This window comes from Danio rerio, chromosome 6 (assembly GCF_049306965.1).
Source record: "Danio rerio strain Tuebingen ecotype United States chromosome 6, GRCz12tu, whole genome shotgun sequence".
NCBI lineage: Eukaryota > Metazoa > Chordata > Actinopteri > Cypriniformes > Danionidae > Danio > Danio rerio.
In genome coordinates this window covers 44,209,159-44,225,570 of record NC_133181.1, presented here as the reverse complement: position 1 = coordinate 44,225,570, position 16,412 = coordinate 44,209,159, and the positions used below count along the sequence as shown (strand labels likewise).

The window sequence follows — 16,412 nt, the reverse complement described above, 5'->3', positions numbered from 1 at the left end:
TGGTATTTTGAGCTAAATTAAAAAAAAAAAAAAAAAAACTAAAAACTTTTCCTTGAATATAGCCATCTCACAGTAAAGGCTTTTGTTTGTTCTTCTTTTTATATATACATAAATTTGTGTTATCTTTGTTACTGTGTTATTTTAATAATTCAAAACAAATAGTTTCCATTATTAATTGATTGATATTAAAATTTCTATTTTAAGAAAACTTTAGCAAATTAAATGAAAAATTAAAACAAATGATTAAGTAATTTCATGTTGTCTCCTTTACTACTGTTTTTGTGATATTCTGAGGGAATGAATAATCATCTGGGCCACATGAGATTTTTGGATGCACTAAAACAAGACCTACAGAGCGAGTCTCATCTGTTTGTGAGCTCCAGCTGGATCCTGCTGAATTTTTCATCAAAAAGCTTGAGCACTCAAAGCAGACAGATGCTCAAGTCCCATTAATAACAGCTGACTGCGACATGATTGTATTGACAAAACAAAATCCTTAAATGAAGAACAAACACCAGTGATTAGAACATGTAGGGGAAAAAACGCTGATCAAATGAGTTGATTAAACCATCACTTTTATGCATTAAGTACATTATAAAAGAAAGGAATATATGAGCAGAGCGTTATTTAAAGATGCCATAAAAACAAAAGTAAAGATTTTTAGTTTTTCCTCTATCGTGAAGTTCAACCACTTGAAATGGTCCTGAAATGAGAATGAAATGTAGGGTGGTGGATGATTTCGTCCTTTGGGAACTGATTGGAAGTGGCATTGCTCACAAAATGAATGAAGATTAATGAATAGATAAAGGCAGAATGAGACACACCCTGATTCCATGTGATCAGTAGTGAAGAAAAGTCGCTTCGAGGAAGGGGGGAAGGTTATGGTATTTGATTAAATATTATAAGAGCGAATAAATATTATTATTATTTCACAAAATGAAGTGCACATCGTTTATAGAAAGCACTACTATGTGAAACTTTACAAACTAATTTCGAGAGAAGCATGTGATATGATTGATCGCAGCTGGTCTCTTATCCGTAATTAGCAATAATCAAATCAGACTGATCCAAGCCTACCGACCCCCCCCCATTCCCCAACCCAAACCAATCTCCTCTTTTTACTCCTTTACCAGGGGGAGCTCTCGAGACCTACCCGATCTCGAACCCCCTTATATGCTAATTAACCAGGTGGGAGCCCTGGGCTCAATTATCTCCGAGCTCAGGGTTCTTTCCTAGAACAGCATGCCAAACCTTCTAATAGTGTCAAGCAGTATCTAAGTGTGAACTCTGAAAATACACATTTCAAAATAAGAAGAGAACATTTTATGATTTTATGCAGACATTAAAGAGCTGTGAATTCTTATTGTCAAGGCAACACAGATCAAAATGTCTCACCAATGAGTTTTAATCATATCAGCACTGAATAACAATGATTAGCCGGGTTTGTATTATAGTAATCTTGGTCTAACTTTATAATATTTTGTCATTAGTTGATAATAGTTAACGTATTTACTTACATGAACTAATAATGAACAATACTTGTACAGCATTTACTAATAATCAAAGATCAACATTAACTAATGCATTATTAAAATCAAAAATCATGTTTGTTAAGCATTGTTTATGCAATGTAAGTTAACATGGACTTACATTAACAAAACTGAATAAATACTGTAATAAATGTATTGTTTATCGTTTGTTGGTGTTCGTTATAATTAACATCAAGGGGGACCTATGATAAAAAATACATCTTTAGTAAGAAATAATGTGTTCACTGTCAAATTGGGGTGATATAAACACAATAAGTCTCTTTTTAAAACTCCCTGATGTTAAAAATAGGATCCTAATCCTACCGCAACATGATGTAAGAGTGCTGTTTCCCCGCCCATCGAATTGACTGACAGCTGCATATTAACATTTCTCTTTAGTAACATGCAAAATTATTGCAAAGCAACTGAGATTAAAAGATCTTTTCAGCTCTCTGTGATCATTAATCATAATCAAATGTGATCAACAATGAGTTTTACAAGTTTGAAACGTTTCAGCAATTTTACTGTCTTTACTTTATCACCACAGCTGCAGGTCAGTACAATTATGAAAGAAGAAGCTTTGATCCCAGTTTTTTGACGTTAAATCAGGTTTATTTTGTACATTAACATAATGGATATCCAACCAGCAGTGGATATTAATGTGCGTCCTGTCACATTTGCATGCAAAAACAGTGCAAAATTAAATGTGTGTGTGTGTGTGTGTGTGTGTGTGCGCGTGTGTGTGTGTGTGTGTGTGTGTGTGTGTGTGTGTGTGTGTGTGTGTGTGTGTGTGCATGCATGAACTTTGTATGCATATTGGGTGTGACTCATTGAAAGGCTTGAATTAACTCCACCTCAAACATATATCAAATAATCATTGGGAAAGTTCTTACTGTAGTATTTCTCACAAACATTACGCGAGATCTGCTTCCTTCATGTCTGTCACTGTGCTGTTTATCTTACGCAGCTGAAGCGGAGATTGAGGCACACTCTGAACGGTGGGCAAGGAGAACTAGAATTAAAGGCACAGGCCACAAAAACAGCTACAAGATGCTCAAAGCTGAGAATTACAAACTTCTGAAAGGGAAAATAAATAGTCTGGTGGATGTTTTGAGCTGAAACTTTACAGACAAAATATGGAGACAAAAAAGGCTTATCTTCAATCTTGAAAAAGGGGTAAAACAGGTGCCCTTTAACCTTCCTGTTGTGTTCAGGTCATTAACAACTTAAATTACTCATAAATATTGTGTTTTACATCTGATTGCATTAAGAACTTATGACATCCTCCACACCATGCATTTGAACATATAAAAGTGATGATCACCTCTTTCATTGAATTTTGAGTTTTTTAATCAAGCTTGTTACACCTGTGGTGTTCCCGGTCAAACGTGAATGCCATAGGAAATGAATGGGTATACAGGCTATATTCATTCATCTGACAGAAAACATCCCCACACACACTACCCCAACTCACTCACTCACCCACACTGAGCAATGTCTTTTGCAGGTAGACATCTCTTTTATGCACTTATGTGCTGATCCTCCAACCTGATCACAAGGAAACATAACTATTTTACGTTTTGTCAATTTAGTAGCTAATTGCACGATTGTTAAAAAATCTGTACACTTTTTAGTGAGGCGTGGCACCCAACCCCACCCCTAAACCCAATCGTCATTGGGGATAAGCAAACTGTACAAAACTGGATGAATGAGATGGTACAAATTCATATGGATTAGCTACTAAACCAATGAGTTATGAATTGCCATAAAAGTGTTGAATCCTCCAACGTGAATCAGCTTCCTGATAAAACAGTGTATCATATCTTCACACAGACTAGACAGGTGTCTGTTATGTGAATCCATCTATGTTTGTCTTTCTTTTTTCTATTGTATGCTTTTTGTTTATTTATTTATTTCTATCTCTCTAGAAAAAAGCACAGAGAAGGAGTCTTATTCCCTTTCTTTCTTTCTTTCTTTCTTTCTTCGCTCAGCCAATCTCTGAGTCTAGCAGGAGCACTTTTAGCTTAGCAACAACTATTTTATTATATTAGACTGTTATTATCTTGCTCAAAAATGACCAAAGTATAACTAACTAGTGCTAGTTCTGTGTCCATGCTCACCATATATATACCCTAAGTCACATTTCCTATTTTATTACACCTAAAGGACTGATAATTCGATCACTTAGAACACAGGAAAGGATAGCATTTTGTTTGTGCTTGGCTGGTAGATAAATCATTCAGATGGATTAAAATTTCTATTTCTTTGGTCAAATTTTATTTTTTTTTTGTAATATATTTTCAGCAAATATTTTTATTTTCATTGCAGTTGTTTTATGTCTAATTCTGTAAATTCATGTTAAACACTACTTTGAGACATTGTTCAGAGCTAAAGAATGTTCAATACAAATTTGGTGGAGAAAAATTATTTTTGTGCTAATATAAGAGCAGTTAAAACCGACCGGTCAATTTTGACCGGGAACACTAAAGTAAGCGGCGGGATGTGAACACAACAGGAGGGTTAACTAATACCACCTTATAGTTAAGTGTTACTCTTGTAAGTTACAAAAATGATCTGTAATAATTATAGCGTCTGAATAAATTTCATAAAATCAACTGCTTTTGTCGGGCATCACAGTGACGCAGTGGGTAGCACAATTGCCTCACAGCAAGAAGGTCACTGGTTTGAGCCCCTGCTGGTCAGTTGGCATCTCTGGGTGCTCTGGTTTCCCCATGCAAGACATGCAGTATAGGTGAATTGAATAAGCTAAATTGACCGTAGTGTATGAGTGTATGCAAGAGTGTGTGGGTGCTTCCCAGTGTTGGGTTGCGGAAAGAAGGGCATTTGCTGCGTAAAAAACATAAGCTGGATAAGTTGGCGGTTCATTCCGCTGTGGTGACCCCTGATTATTAAAGGAACTAAGCCGAAAAGAAAATTAATAAATGAATTTTTATGAATTAAAAAATATTTTTTAGATTAAAAAAATCAACTTATTTTGTTGTTTTTATTATTTGCATTGTGATATTCACATTTATAGCTCTAAAATAAAAACAATTGTATTTTACTGTAATCATTTCTCTAAATTGCATGCTCATCTTTAGTAAACATTTTGTAAAATTCACTTTTTTTTTCTTTTTATTCAAATGATACACACGTAGACAATATATTACTGCAAACCTCTTTTTTTACACCTGAAATTTTAACAGTGAAACTTTTTTTCCACATGCTCAGCCTCCACAATAGTAAGTGATAGTTGAGCAAAGCCCACTGAGGCTTGATCAGGTGAGCTGAGATGACTGTGCTGGAGTCTGCTAGTCTGCAGAATCAGGTCAGACTGCAGGGAAACACACACAGCATCCATGGCTACACCGGTTATAAATAGTGTGAAGCTCAGTGGCTTTCATGCCAATATCTCTACACACTGCAAAGAGCGAGAGAAAGAGAGAGAGAGAGAGAGAGAGAGAGAGAGAGAGAGAGAGAGAGAGAGAGAGAGAGAGAGAGAGAGAGAGAGAGAGAGAGAAACACAGAAACACAGAGAGCAAATGTGCAGGCTAGCAAACCAAATACAATTCATTCGCATGACAAATCACAAATCGCACTCATGTATATTTATGTATATATGTTTTAGATATATTTTCTGTATGGAGTCGCACGAAGTTTGCATTTGTTTTGAGTTGACAGCACTAGCACTATGAATTAGCATGAACTGGATGATTTAGAGCTGGAGTCGCTGACCTGAAATGTTGAATCTGGTTTGTATGAGTAGTCAGCCATTCAGTCTCCAGGCTGTCTACAGTCTCACTGACCTCATTGTCCATTCTTAGATAAAGCCGAGCCTACATTCATTTCTATAAACCCATCCGTCACGTCCATTCAAAGCTTAGCGCCTGCACTGCCTTTAAAGGGGTCCTTGAGTATGATTGAATTTTTTATTTCACTTTAGTGTGTAATGTTGCCGTTTGAGCATAAGCAAAAAGATATGGTGCTCAAAGTTCAATGCAAAGGGAGATCTTTTCAATTCAAAATTCAATTCAATTCACTTTTTAAGACCCACAACAAATGGCTGTTTTTGTGACATCATGAAGCCTAAAAATGTACATTAATCCTGCCTCCTGTGTGATGTTTCCTTCAATGTGCACTAGGTGGTTAACCAATCAGAACACACTGGACCTACTGACCAATTAGAGCAGGGGTCACCAATCTCCGTATATATCAACAATACACCTATAATGGCATTAAAAAATAATAGGTAACACTTTACAATAAGGTTCATTAGTTAATGCGTTTACTAACATGAACTAATCATGAACAACACATGTACAGCATTTATTAATCATAATTGAACATTTACTAATGCATTATTAACATCCAAGTCCATGCTTGTTTACATTAGTTAATGGACCATGAGTTAACATGAACTAACAATGAACAACTCTATTTTCATTAACTAACATTAACTAACATAAACAAATACAGTAGTAGATGTATTGTTCATTGTTTGTTCATGTTAGTAAATGCATTAATAAACATTAACTAATGAACCTTATTGTAAAGTGTGACCAAATAATACAAATATTAATATTATTCTACACTTCACTAAGAGACCTATGTTTAGACCTAACTTAAAGTAAAGCTATCAAAAAAACTTCTATCACAAGTTTTGAAACCCGGCACAATTTGCTCTCTCAAATGCATGTTATAAGCAACACAAACCTACAGAATTGAGTCTGTGTGCAGCAGCATTTACTATAAATCAAAACTCATGGATCGCAATCAGAAAATTTCTAGTTTCATCATCGCAAAGATGCATTGCCATTGTGCCCAAGAGCACTTAACCAAGAACAAGGACACTTAACCCAAGGTCCCTCCAGGAGCATTTTCTTTCTAATAAGAGAGAAAAATCGCTTTGGATAAAAAGACTATTTAGAGCATCAGTTATGATGATTCAATCCAAGAAAGGGCTTTCACTTCCTACCACAGTGGCTTTTTGAGTAAGTCAAGGAGCAACAAACTGCCAGCTCTGTCCTCCTTTGTGCACATATAAAATATAGCACTTGAAATAATGTAATCTTTCTCTTAAAGGGTCACGGGGCCCCTTGAGAGTGTTGAGAGATGGAATAAATTGTGGTTATAGGCTGCAATAGTCCTGGATGCAGTGGAAGGATGAGGGCAATTGGGAAAAAAAATACCTGACAGTTGTCACCATACTTTCCCAGCTGATTGATTAGATTAAAAATTGCTCATTTAATTTGTATTTTTAGTAGTAGTGGGCCGTTATGGGTGTTAACATGCTGGGTTAACGCGAGACTCTAATTGCGCAATAAAATAAATATCGCCGTTGATCTATTCTCAAAAGTTGGGTTGGGAACTTGGTCTATTCTACGCAGGCTATGATGACTATTAAGCGGATATATACCTGAGCGGTGAGCCGTCTGACAAAAAAGTGCTCTTCTGAATCAAACTAGCAGGATACCCTTCTGGATCTTTCACTTACTTTGAAGACACTACTGACTACACTTACATGGACATATGTAATCTCCTTATTTGCCTTAATAGACAATAATGTAAATAAGGTGTTTATGTGATGTGCTTTCATGTAAGAGATTTCTGTAATTTTGGGTGACTTTGACTGCAGTTCGGCAGTTTCACTTTCACTCATAAACATTTCATTCATGCCCCCTGTGACAAACTGGGGTATTAGACATAAATAAGGAGTAAAGACTGGTGAGAGTGCTCTGGAATTTAATAACGCACGCAAAATAAAAAGAAAAGAATAGTAGAACAGTTTCTCAAGCAGTTTGTGATTCATTTTGGAAACCAGAGATGACCCACCGGTCTAATGCACCACCTGGCTTGAGAAACCCGTTCTCAAAGACCTATATTTAGTCATTATTTGGGTAGCACACATATTCTGAATGCCTTTGGCAGAATTCAAATGAGCCATTTTAATCTAAATCAATCTAGTTTAATTCCAAGATTAAAGTGAGATTAATCTAGATAAAAAAATTATCTATGCCCACCCATAATTTTTAGATCTCTAAAATGTGATTTAAATTTACAAATAATGCATTTCTTTGTTAAATATATGTTAATTTAAATTAATTTATAGACCATTTCATTGTGGAGATGCTATTGGCCCATGAACATTTCCTACTTGTTATCAAACTACTTCATAACTGTAACAACAGGCAATACAAGCATAACAATGTTAAAACAGCTATCATGCCATTGTTTATCGATGTGTTTTTTTTTTTTTTTTTGGATTCGTAGAAGCTATAGAAATGAAAAATGTAAAACAGGAAACACATCGGGACCATTGTTTTTGTTTACATCCCTCAAAATGGTCTGTTGGACAAAAAAGAACTGGATGAATCCAGGTTCAAGATTCTTGTTTCATTTTCTTAAAAATAATAGATTCAAAGATTTTATCCAAAGAGATTTGGAAATCTTGTTTTATCAGTCCAAAATTCAGACAATAAGAACATAAGAATAATATATATATATTTTTAAATGTTTAACAGAATATAATTTTGTAGAAAATCAGATTAATTATATATGTACAAATCCCTCTTAAAAACCTACAGAATACAGATATGAAGTTAATTGGAGATTTTTGACTTTTATTATTATTATTATTTATTTTTATTTTTTTTTTAGTTTTCTATACACTAGACTGAAAAAAAACCTTTGAAAAGCCATAAAGCCCAAAATCTCAAATTTGACAGGTCCATGAAAAAACAACAACTGTATTTTGGCCTGCAATATCTAGCCTTAATAAAAACAAGCTGGCATTATGAGTCTCTCCGCTGAGCATTATGAGCTCAGCAGTGTAATCTCACCTTCTCCTTCATTTTCTCGATCTTCCGAACCGAGCTGCGGCGCTGAGGTCTGTCCTCATGGCGCAGGAGGTTGACATTCAGGTCTCCAGATTTGCTAAATTGCTTCTCTTCTTGTTTCTCAGCATCCTTCAGTTTGCTCTCGGCGCTGATGCTCTCTGTGTGGTACATGTGATACGTCTTCATCACCTGTGGGGGCGACAGAAAAGAAAAATGGGTAAACTGTGAAAGTGGCAAGTGAGATTTTGAATGACGATTTTCACCTTATAGCCACACCCATGCTAAAACCTGATTGGTCAATAAATCCTGACTCACACCATTTTTTATTGTTTGATAAACAGATAAGTGATTTAATTACAGCTATATTTTTATCATTTGCGATCTATAGCAAGGTTGAAGCATCTCTTGAGAAAGTTGGATATTCAAGCACTTGTTACTTCTAGACTGGATTACTGTAAATCTCTTTATTCTGAGATTTCTCAATCTTCATTATTACAATTGCAAGCTGCTCAGAATGCTGCAGAAAGTTTTATCATTCCTCCAATGGCTTTCTGTTGAAGGGCCATGAAACAAGTCTCTTATAAGTACAAAAAAAAATACTTTCAAACTCGCCTTAATGGCAATGCTTTAAACATTAAATGTTCACGTCTGCTTAACAGACACATAATACATGAAACATTAAACACATACAACCATTAATACCTCTCCTCCTGTAAAACAGAACAAACGACAACACTGGCTGTACCCACATATACACAAATGTTATGCTCGGACGTTCAGCGCGCGAACCACCATGGCGTGGCTTCTGATGTAATAAGCGCGTGCCATCCCTTCCCTCAGCTTGGCCGGTCTTGTGCTGAAGTCCGAACCCCACAGCATTGTTGGGAAAAACATGCAACAAACCCAGTGGATTATGGAAACAAACACATACAACCCTTCATAAACAGTTAAATAGCCTACTGCGTGCCATGCATGGACGTGGTCTCACTCAGTCATTGGGTCAGTCATTGATGCTCAACACACACAACTCTGTTAAAATAAAATACTCCAGGGTTTCGTGAACCCCTAAACTAGGAGTAGACTTCATAGTCCATGTTATTACAATTAATGTATTATCTGGTTGTGAACCAAGTTACATTTCTTGTTATTTTAAAATTAAGAGTGATCTGTTTTTTTTTCTGTGGTTGGTTCCAAACTCTGGAATGGTCTCCCCTATCATTTGAAATCTGCTCGTTCTCTGGGCCTTTTAAATTTAGACTTAAAACCTATTTTTATTCTTTAGCTTTTACATGTGTGTTGATACAGTATAGTTGTAGTTTCATTGCCTAAATTTGTTTGTACTTTTGTACAGCACTTTTTACTAATTGCCATGACTGATCATTAATTTGACCCTTTCATGTGTACCTGTACATTTTAAATTCTTCAGCTGAGCCCGGTGCAAAAATGGGACCATTATTTAGAATGCATCCCTTTATATATATCCATGGCAACGCATCTGGTTTATCATGTGAGACACCTCAGCTTCATGCACAGATTAGAGCTGCTGGAATTACAACACATGAATTCATCAAGTACTCCCAAAACACATGAAAGTAAGTGACATGTTCATTCATTCATTCATTTATTCATTTTCTTCCACTTATCCAGGGCCGGGTCACGGGGGCAGTAGTCTCAGGAGAGAACCCCAGACTTCCCTCTCCCCAGACATTTCCTCCAGCTCCTCCGGGGGATCAAGAGGCGTTCCCAGGACAGCAGAGAGACATAGTCCCTCCAGCGTGTCTTGGGTCTTCCCCGAGGTCTCCTAGGACATGCCTGGAACACCTCCCTAGGTAGGCACCCAGGAGGCATCCGGAACAGATGTCTGAGCCACCTCAGCTGGATCTTCTTGACGTGGAAGAGTAGCAGCTCTACTCCGAGCTTCTCCTGGGTGATAGACTACCTCAGGTGGAACACTTCTGTTGGTAGGCATCCAGGAGGCATCCGAAACAGATGTCTGAGCCACCTCAGCTGGATCCTCTTGATGTGGAGGAGCAGTGGCTCTACTCCGAGCTTCTCCCAGGTGATAGACTACCTCGGGTGGAACACCTACCTAGATAGGCATCCAGGAGGCATCCGAAACAGATGTTAGAGCCACCTCGGCTGGCTTCTCTTGATGTGGAGGAGCAGCGGCTCTACGCCGAGCTTCTCCTGGGTGATAGACTACCTTAGGTGGAACACCTCTCTAGGTAGGCATCCAGGAAGCATACGATTTAGATGCCTGAGTCACCTCAGCTAGCTTCTCTTGATGTGGAGGAGCAGTGGCTCTACTCCGAGCTTCTCCTGGGTGATAGACTACCTTGGGTGAAACACCTCTCTAGGTAGGCATCCAGGAGGCATTCGAAACAGATGCCTGACCCACCTCAGCTGGCTTCTCTTGATGTGGACAAGCAGCGGCTCTACTCCGAGCTCCTCTCGGCCACTTGTTTTCCTTTCAGTCATGACTCAAAGCTCATGACCATAGTTGAGGGTAGGAACGTAGATTGACCGGTAAATCGAGAGCTTTACCCTTTCGGCTCAGCTCCTTCTTTACCACAACAGACCGGTACATTGACCGCATTACTGTGGCTGCTGGACTGATCCACCTGTCAATCTCACCCTTACCCCACTCGTGAACAACACCCCAAGATACTGGGGTGGCGGCTCACCTGGTGGCCAGGTTTTATCCCACAGAACCCAGCCGGGTCCAGCCCTAAGGAGCAACATGAGACCATCCTTCTGCAGGCCTTCCACTTGCAGAGGGAACTATAAGGAGCCGGCGCATTGTGGAACGGTTGGTGGTCGAAGGTTAGGAAGAGCAAACACAGAAGCTGGCATGTTCATATAATAGGTAAATATCATGGGCTTGTTTTTAGAATATTACAATGAAAGATAAGAAGAAAGCTCAAACAAACAACCATCCATAGACCAAATATCAGGAAAGTGATCAAAAAGTGGGAAAGAATATTGGATTAAAACACCCAGGTGTAAAAAGAAAGCAAAAAAAAAAAAAAATGAAGCTGTGCATTTCTCAGTGGCAGAGCATCAGCTGTATTCCCGTCAGCTCTACAGAACAGGCCACCTCATGAATATGCAGAAGAGTGTGGACTTGGCAGCAGAATCATCCATAATCCTGCCTCTTTCCACCAGGAATCCAAGCCTTCCATTCACCATTGGGATGACGGAGGCTTAAGGAGGGGGTGACTTATGGACAATCAGATTCTGAAGGAAGTGTGTATGAAACAAAAAACACACATTCTGCTGACTCCGACAAGAGAGATCGCTGCATGACAGTGTGTTAGCAACAAACGCTTTTACCTCATGTCAGGCGAGCGCGACCCAGTCTCTAATTCAACCCCATTATCCTCTATGCTCAAACAATGGAGCAGAGCAAGTGAAAGAGGAGGGGGTTCTATGCACCATTGCCCTGCTTTATTTCACTCCTTATAGCTGTCTGATGGCTGTCTGACTGTGCTTTCAATAAAGCGCTTATTAAATCAGCCAGGCTGCTGGCGTTCACGGACATTAATGTACACACACTGGGCTATTTCCCTCTAACTTTACACACACAGATCATCAGCTTGCTCCAGAAGAGGTCATCAAGTGCGTCCGCATGATGGCACTATGCATGCTGAAAGAGATTCTTCCTCAAGCATTTAAAGGGGCAGTTCACACAAACATGCAGAGTCACTGTTAATTTACTCAAGTGTAGGTGTTAATGGGAGATGAAGTGAAATTTTAGATGAAGCTGTGATAACTGGTGATTCATTCTGTATAAAACAGGTCAATTGTTATCAGAACTTAAAAAAACATGAAAGTAAGAATAGCAGGCTTTCATTATGCTTTTTTTTTTTTTTGGACTCTCAAATTCATGGTAATTGTTGGCTTGCATTTAATGAATCACCAGTGACCTAAAATCTTTAATTTTGTACTGATAAAAAAAAAAAAAAAAAAGTCACATCTTTGATGGCCTGAGGGTTGGTAAATTGAGTGAAATGCATTTCACCGCATCTTCCATTATATAGAAAGACAGGTAGTCCTGTTTTAAATGTAGGGGAGAGCAGGGACGAAAGTAACGTGGGATGAAAGTAACAAAGTGATTTTCTCAAAGCCCTGACAACATTTTCTTTCCAGGCTATAACAGCACATTCAGCATGAAACCCTTGACGAAGCTGCCAAATATCATGTGATTACGGGATCGTGTCCCGCAGTTAGCTCCAAATTTCTGTTTTTAAGTGCAAAAAGCAAATTATTGTAGGTTATTTTTTCCTTATTACAAGTTGTGTTTCTCTTTCCATGTGTCACACTAATGAACAATCTACAGGTTATTTAGTGCAATAACACACCCTTAAGTTTGTATTGTCTGAGTTTTTCAGTTAATCAGGTTTAATGGCAAGAGTTCCTGTGGGGATGAAAGTAACACTGTTATTTATGTCCCACTGCTTCCACATTAGTTTGCAATGTTTGGATTGCAAAAAATTGATGGTTTTTAAAAAAATAATACATATTGCCAAAACCAATTTTAAAAATACTCAAATATTGTAGAAAATGGTAACATTGTGCATTAATAAATTGATTTTAAAACATTTGATGAAACTGAAATTAAAAATGGAAATGCCGTTTAATTTTTTTTGCAAAAATAAAAGACAAAATATGTTTACAGTTCACATTGACAAGGTCATAGACACATATATTTAAAACAAACAAGATTAAGCCAGTAAATCTAGCATATATTGTTGTGTTATTTTTTTTAACATTGTTTTAAAGAACTTTTTGTAGAAATTAATCAATAAATGGCTTTTAAAAAGGCTATAACGGCTTAAAATTGTTAAAATAAGAGCTACACAATTTTGTAATTGTGATATACTTTATATTACAGTATTTACACCTTTGTGTCATTTTGAAACTTTGTCATTTAATTTATTATGTTAATGTAAAATCAATTCATCATTTGCAAAATGAATACTATGTTGATACCTAGTTTTGTTTACATGTATTACTATATAATATAGCTGAAATAAAACCTAATTTGATCAATAATTGTCAAAGATTAAACATAAAAATCACTAAAAAAATAAAAACAAAAATCTTTGATTTTGATATAAATAACATATACAAATCTTTATACTAATCTCTGAACTTTAACCTAGGAAAGTAGAAAACTGCTACACACATTACATTTTTTTCCTGCTCAATCATTACAAAGCTAATACTTAGCTAATACTCATAAAAAATAATTGAGAATCTCAGAAACTGAGATTGATATTAAACATGTCTTTACTTTCAAAATTATTTTCTGACTGATCCCAAATCTTTACAGAGCAATCTATGTGTAATACTTCTATCAAGACGTTAACTCTGGGGCCTATGGTAAAAACATGCAAACGCTTTAAAGTCACCTTCATCATTAGCCTTGTGCTTTAAACTAATATAAAATGTCCCAGTCATTAAATGTTACACAGTATATCCGGGACCAATGTCCCCAGTATTCCCTTTTGGAAAAAGCTGTTTCCTCAAGCTCATTAGGAAGAGGATGCAAAGGATGTTTCTCAGAGAAGTGCTAGCTGTGTCTGGCCTCAGGACAGATCAACAGCCTTTTAACAGGCTCTAGTAAACATACACAGATGTGCGAAATATCTTCAAGCTACCTGATTCCTAGATGGTGTACGCTGCTGTTCACTTGTACTTGTGAAAATGGTGCATCTATTACACTGAACACTGATGGAGGGTTAAATGCGGCCATTAAAATCGCAGCAAACAAACAAATAAGCATTTATCAGAACTAAAAAGAGACAGTTTAGCAGCCACGTACAAATTTTGTACTGCTTGAATATGTTTTTGTCCCTCATTTTATGATGAAACCGCAATATTAGCTAAAACACTTCTTTAAAGCTCTCCTGACAAAAAAAAACTTTTAGAGTCTTGCAGAATTATTATTATTTCAATGTCTGTTTTAATTTCAACATATTTTCATTTCATTTAAAGTTGTGTTGTAAAATTTACACAATTACAATTACACAACGCCAATTATATTGCTGCATATATATTTACAGTATTGTGTTTGCATATACTAACACATACACACACACACACATATATATATATATATATATATATATATATATATATATATATATATATATATATATATATATATATACATACACACACACACACACACTCACACACACACACACACACACACACACACACACACACACACACACACACACACACACACACACACACACACACACACACACACACAAACAGTTGAATTAAGCTATGAGCTCCCTTTGGATTTTTTCAAATATTTCTTAACTGATGTTTAACAGAGAAAAGGAAATTTTCACAGTATGTCTGATAATATTTTTTCTTCTGGTGAAAGTCTTATTTGTTTTATTTTGGCTAGAATTAAAGCAGTTTTTAATTTTTTTAAAAACATTTTAGGGGAAAAATGATTAGCCCCTTTAAGCTATCGATATTCTACAGAACAAACCACCATTATACAACAACTTGCCTAATTACACTAACTTGCCTAGTTAACCTAATTAACCTAGTTAAGCATTTAAATGTCACTTTAAGCTGTAAAGAAGTGTCTAGTCAAAAAAATATCTAGTCAAATATTATTTACTGTCATCATGGCAAAGAAAAAATAAATCACTTATTAGAGATTAGTTATTAAAATTATCATGTTTAGAAATGTGTTGAGAAAATCTTCTCTCCATTAAAACAGAAATTGGGGAAAAAATTAAATGGCGGCGAATAATTCAGGGAGGTTAACAATTTTGACTTTGACTGTGTGTGTGTGTGTGTGTGTGTGTGTGTCACAATACTGTAAATACATATACAGCAAGATAATTGGTCCTGTAAATTTAAATGCAGCTTTTTCGCTATAATTGATTTATACTAAGTTAGATTATTGTAGATATCTTTAGATTCTTCAGGAAATTGTTAAGTGTATACACTTTTACAAGGATGTATTTAACTTTAACAAAAATATATTTTATTAATATATTTATTACCCAGCTGCTTCAAATGGACTTTTATTTTGACAGGTTTGCAAAGACATTTGAATGTGCAGCCCTACTATTGATTTATTCATCAAAAATTCGATGACATTCCGTGTTACACAGGAAATTCAATCTTTATGATTGAGTTCCTCAATCCCATTCACATTTTCCACATCACAAAAGTCATTATTTAAAAAAGAAAGCTAAACTCAATTTTCTCAACTCAATGAGTCTGTAATGTTCCCAGTGACATTTACTCTTGAAATCGCACTCGGGCTGAAAATTTTAATAAAAATACTGAGTTGGCGAGAAACATTGACAGGATTGTACTCCGGCGCAGGGTAAAATCTAGGTTAGAGCTGTCACCCATCAGCCCGTAACCCTCAAACAGAGCACAGCAGAGGAACATGTTTACAAGCAGGTTTGATCGACATGCTTGGCAAACCTCCAACATCAAAATCGTATTTACAGGCATGTCGAGGTGAAGCGGCCTGTGCAGTTAAGAGCAACACTTTGACACACGCCACTGACATCGCCGTAAAACACATGCAACTCTGAGGGCACACAAACGCTTTGTTATGATTGAGCAAAACAATTAAAATAAATGTAAAAAAATGTCATATTGTTACATATAATGACTCTTATGACTGCAAACACTGTTCAGTAGAGCTCTGGTGACAGTCTGTTGCAGTTCATGCCAAGTGCTGTATTTTAAACATAATATAATTATAATAGCAACACTAATAGTAACTTTTATCATAATCCTGTAAAATTTTCATTTATTCCGAACAAAAAAATAAATAAATGGATTATTAACAGAAAGAAAGTGTTTTTTTTTAATTGTCACACTCTAGAACAAGAGTCATGTAAAACAATCTAATTTCATATGATAGCTATATATTTTTATTTGTACAGTTCTGAATACCTTGCTTCATTTTTACATACATATACTTGTTATTCTGAATGACAATGAACATTATTTCACCCATATTTTGACAATTGATTTTTAACAATGTTGT

At 36.3% G+C, this 16,412-nt stretch overlaps 1 protein-coding gene across 3 annotated transcripts in view; it reads right to left on the bottom strand.

The window, feature by feature from the left end:
• srgap3 (SLIT-ROBO Rho GTPase activating protein 3) overlaps window positions 1-16,412 on the bottom strand; it is a 207,656-nt gene that overhangs the window by 80,276 nt on the left and 110,968 nt on the right. For all 3 annotated transcript variants that reach the window (XR_012408115.1, XM_005166115.6, XM_684980.11), the window contains exon 5: window positions 8,369-8,554. Coding sequence is in view for 2 of the 3 variants with exons in the window: in XM_005166115.6 (XP_005166172.1) it covers window positions 8,369-8,554 (186 nt within the window). In the remaining variant the exon portion in view is untranslated. The remainder of the gene's footprint in view (window positions 1-8,368; window positions 8,555-16,412) is intronic.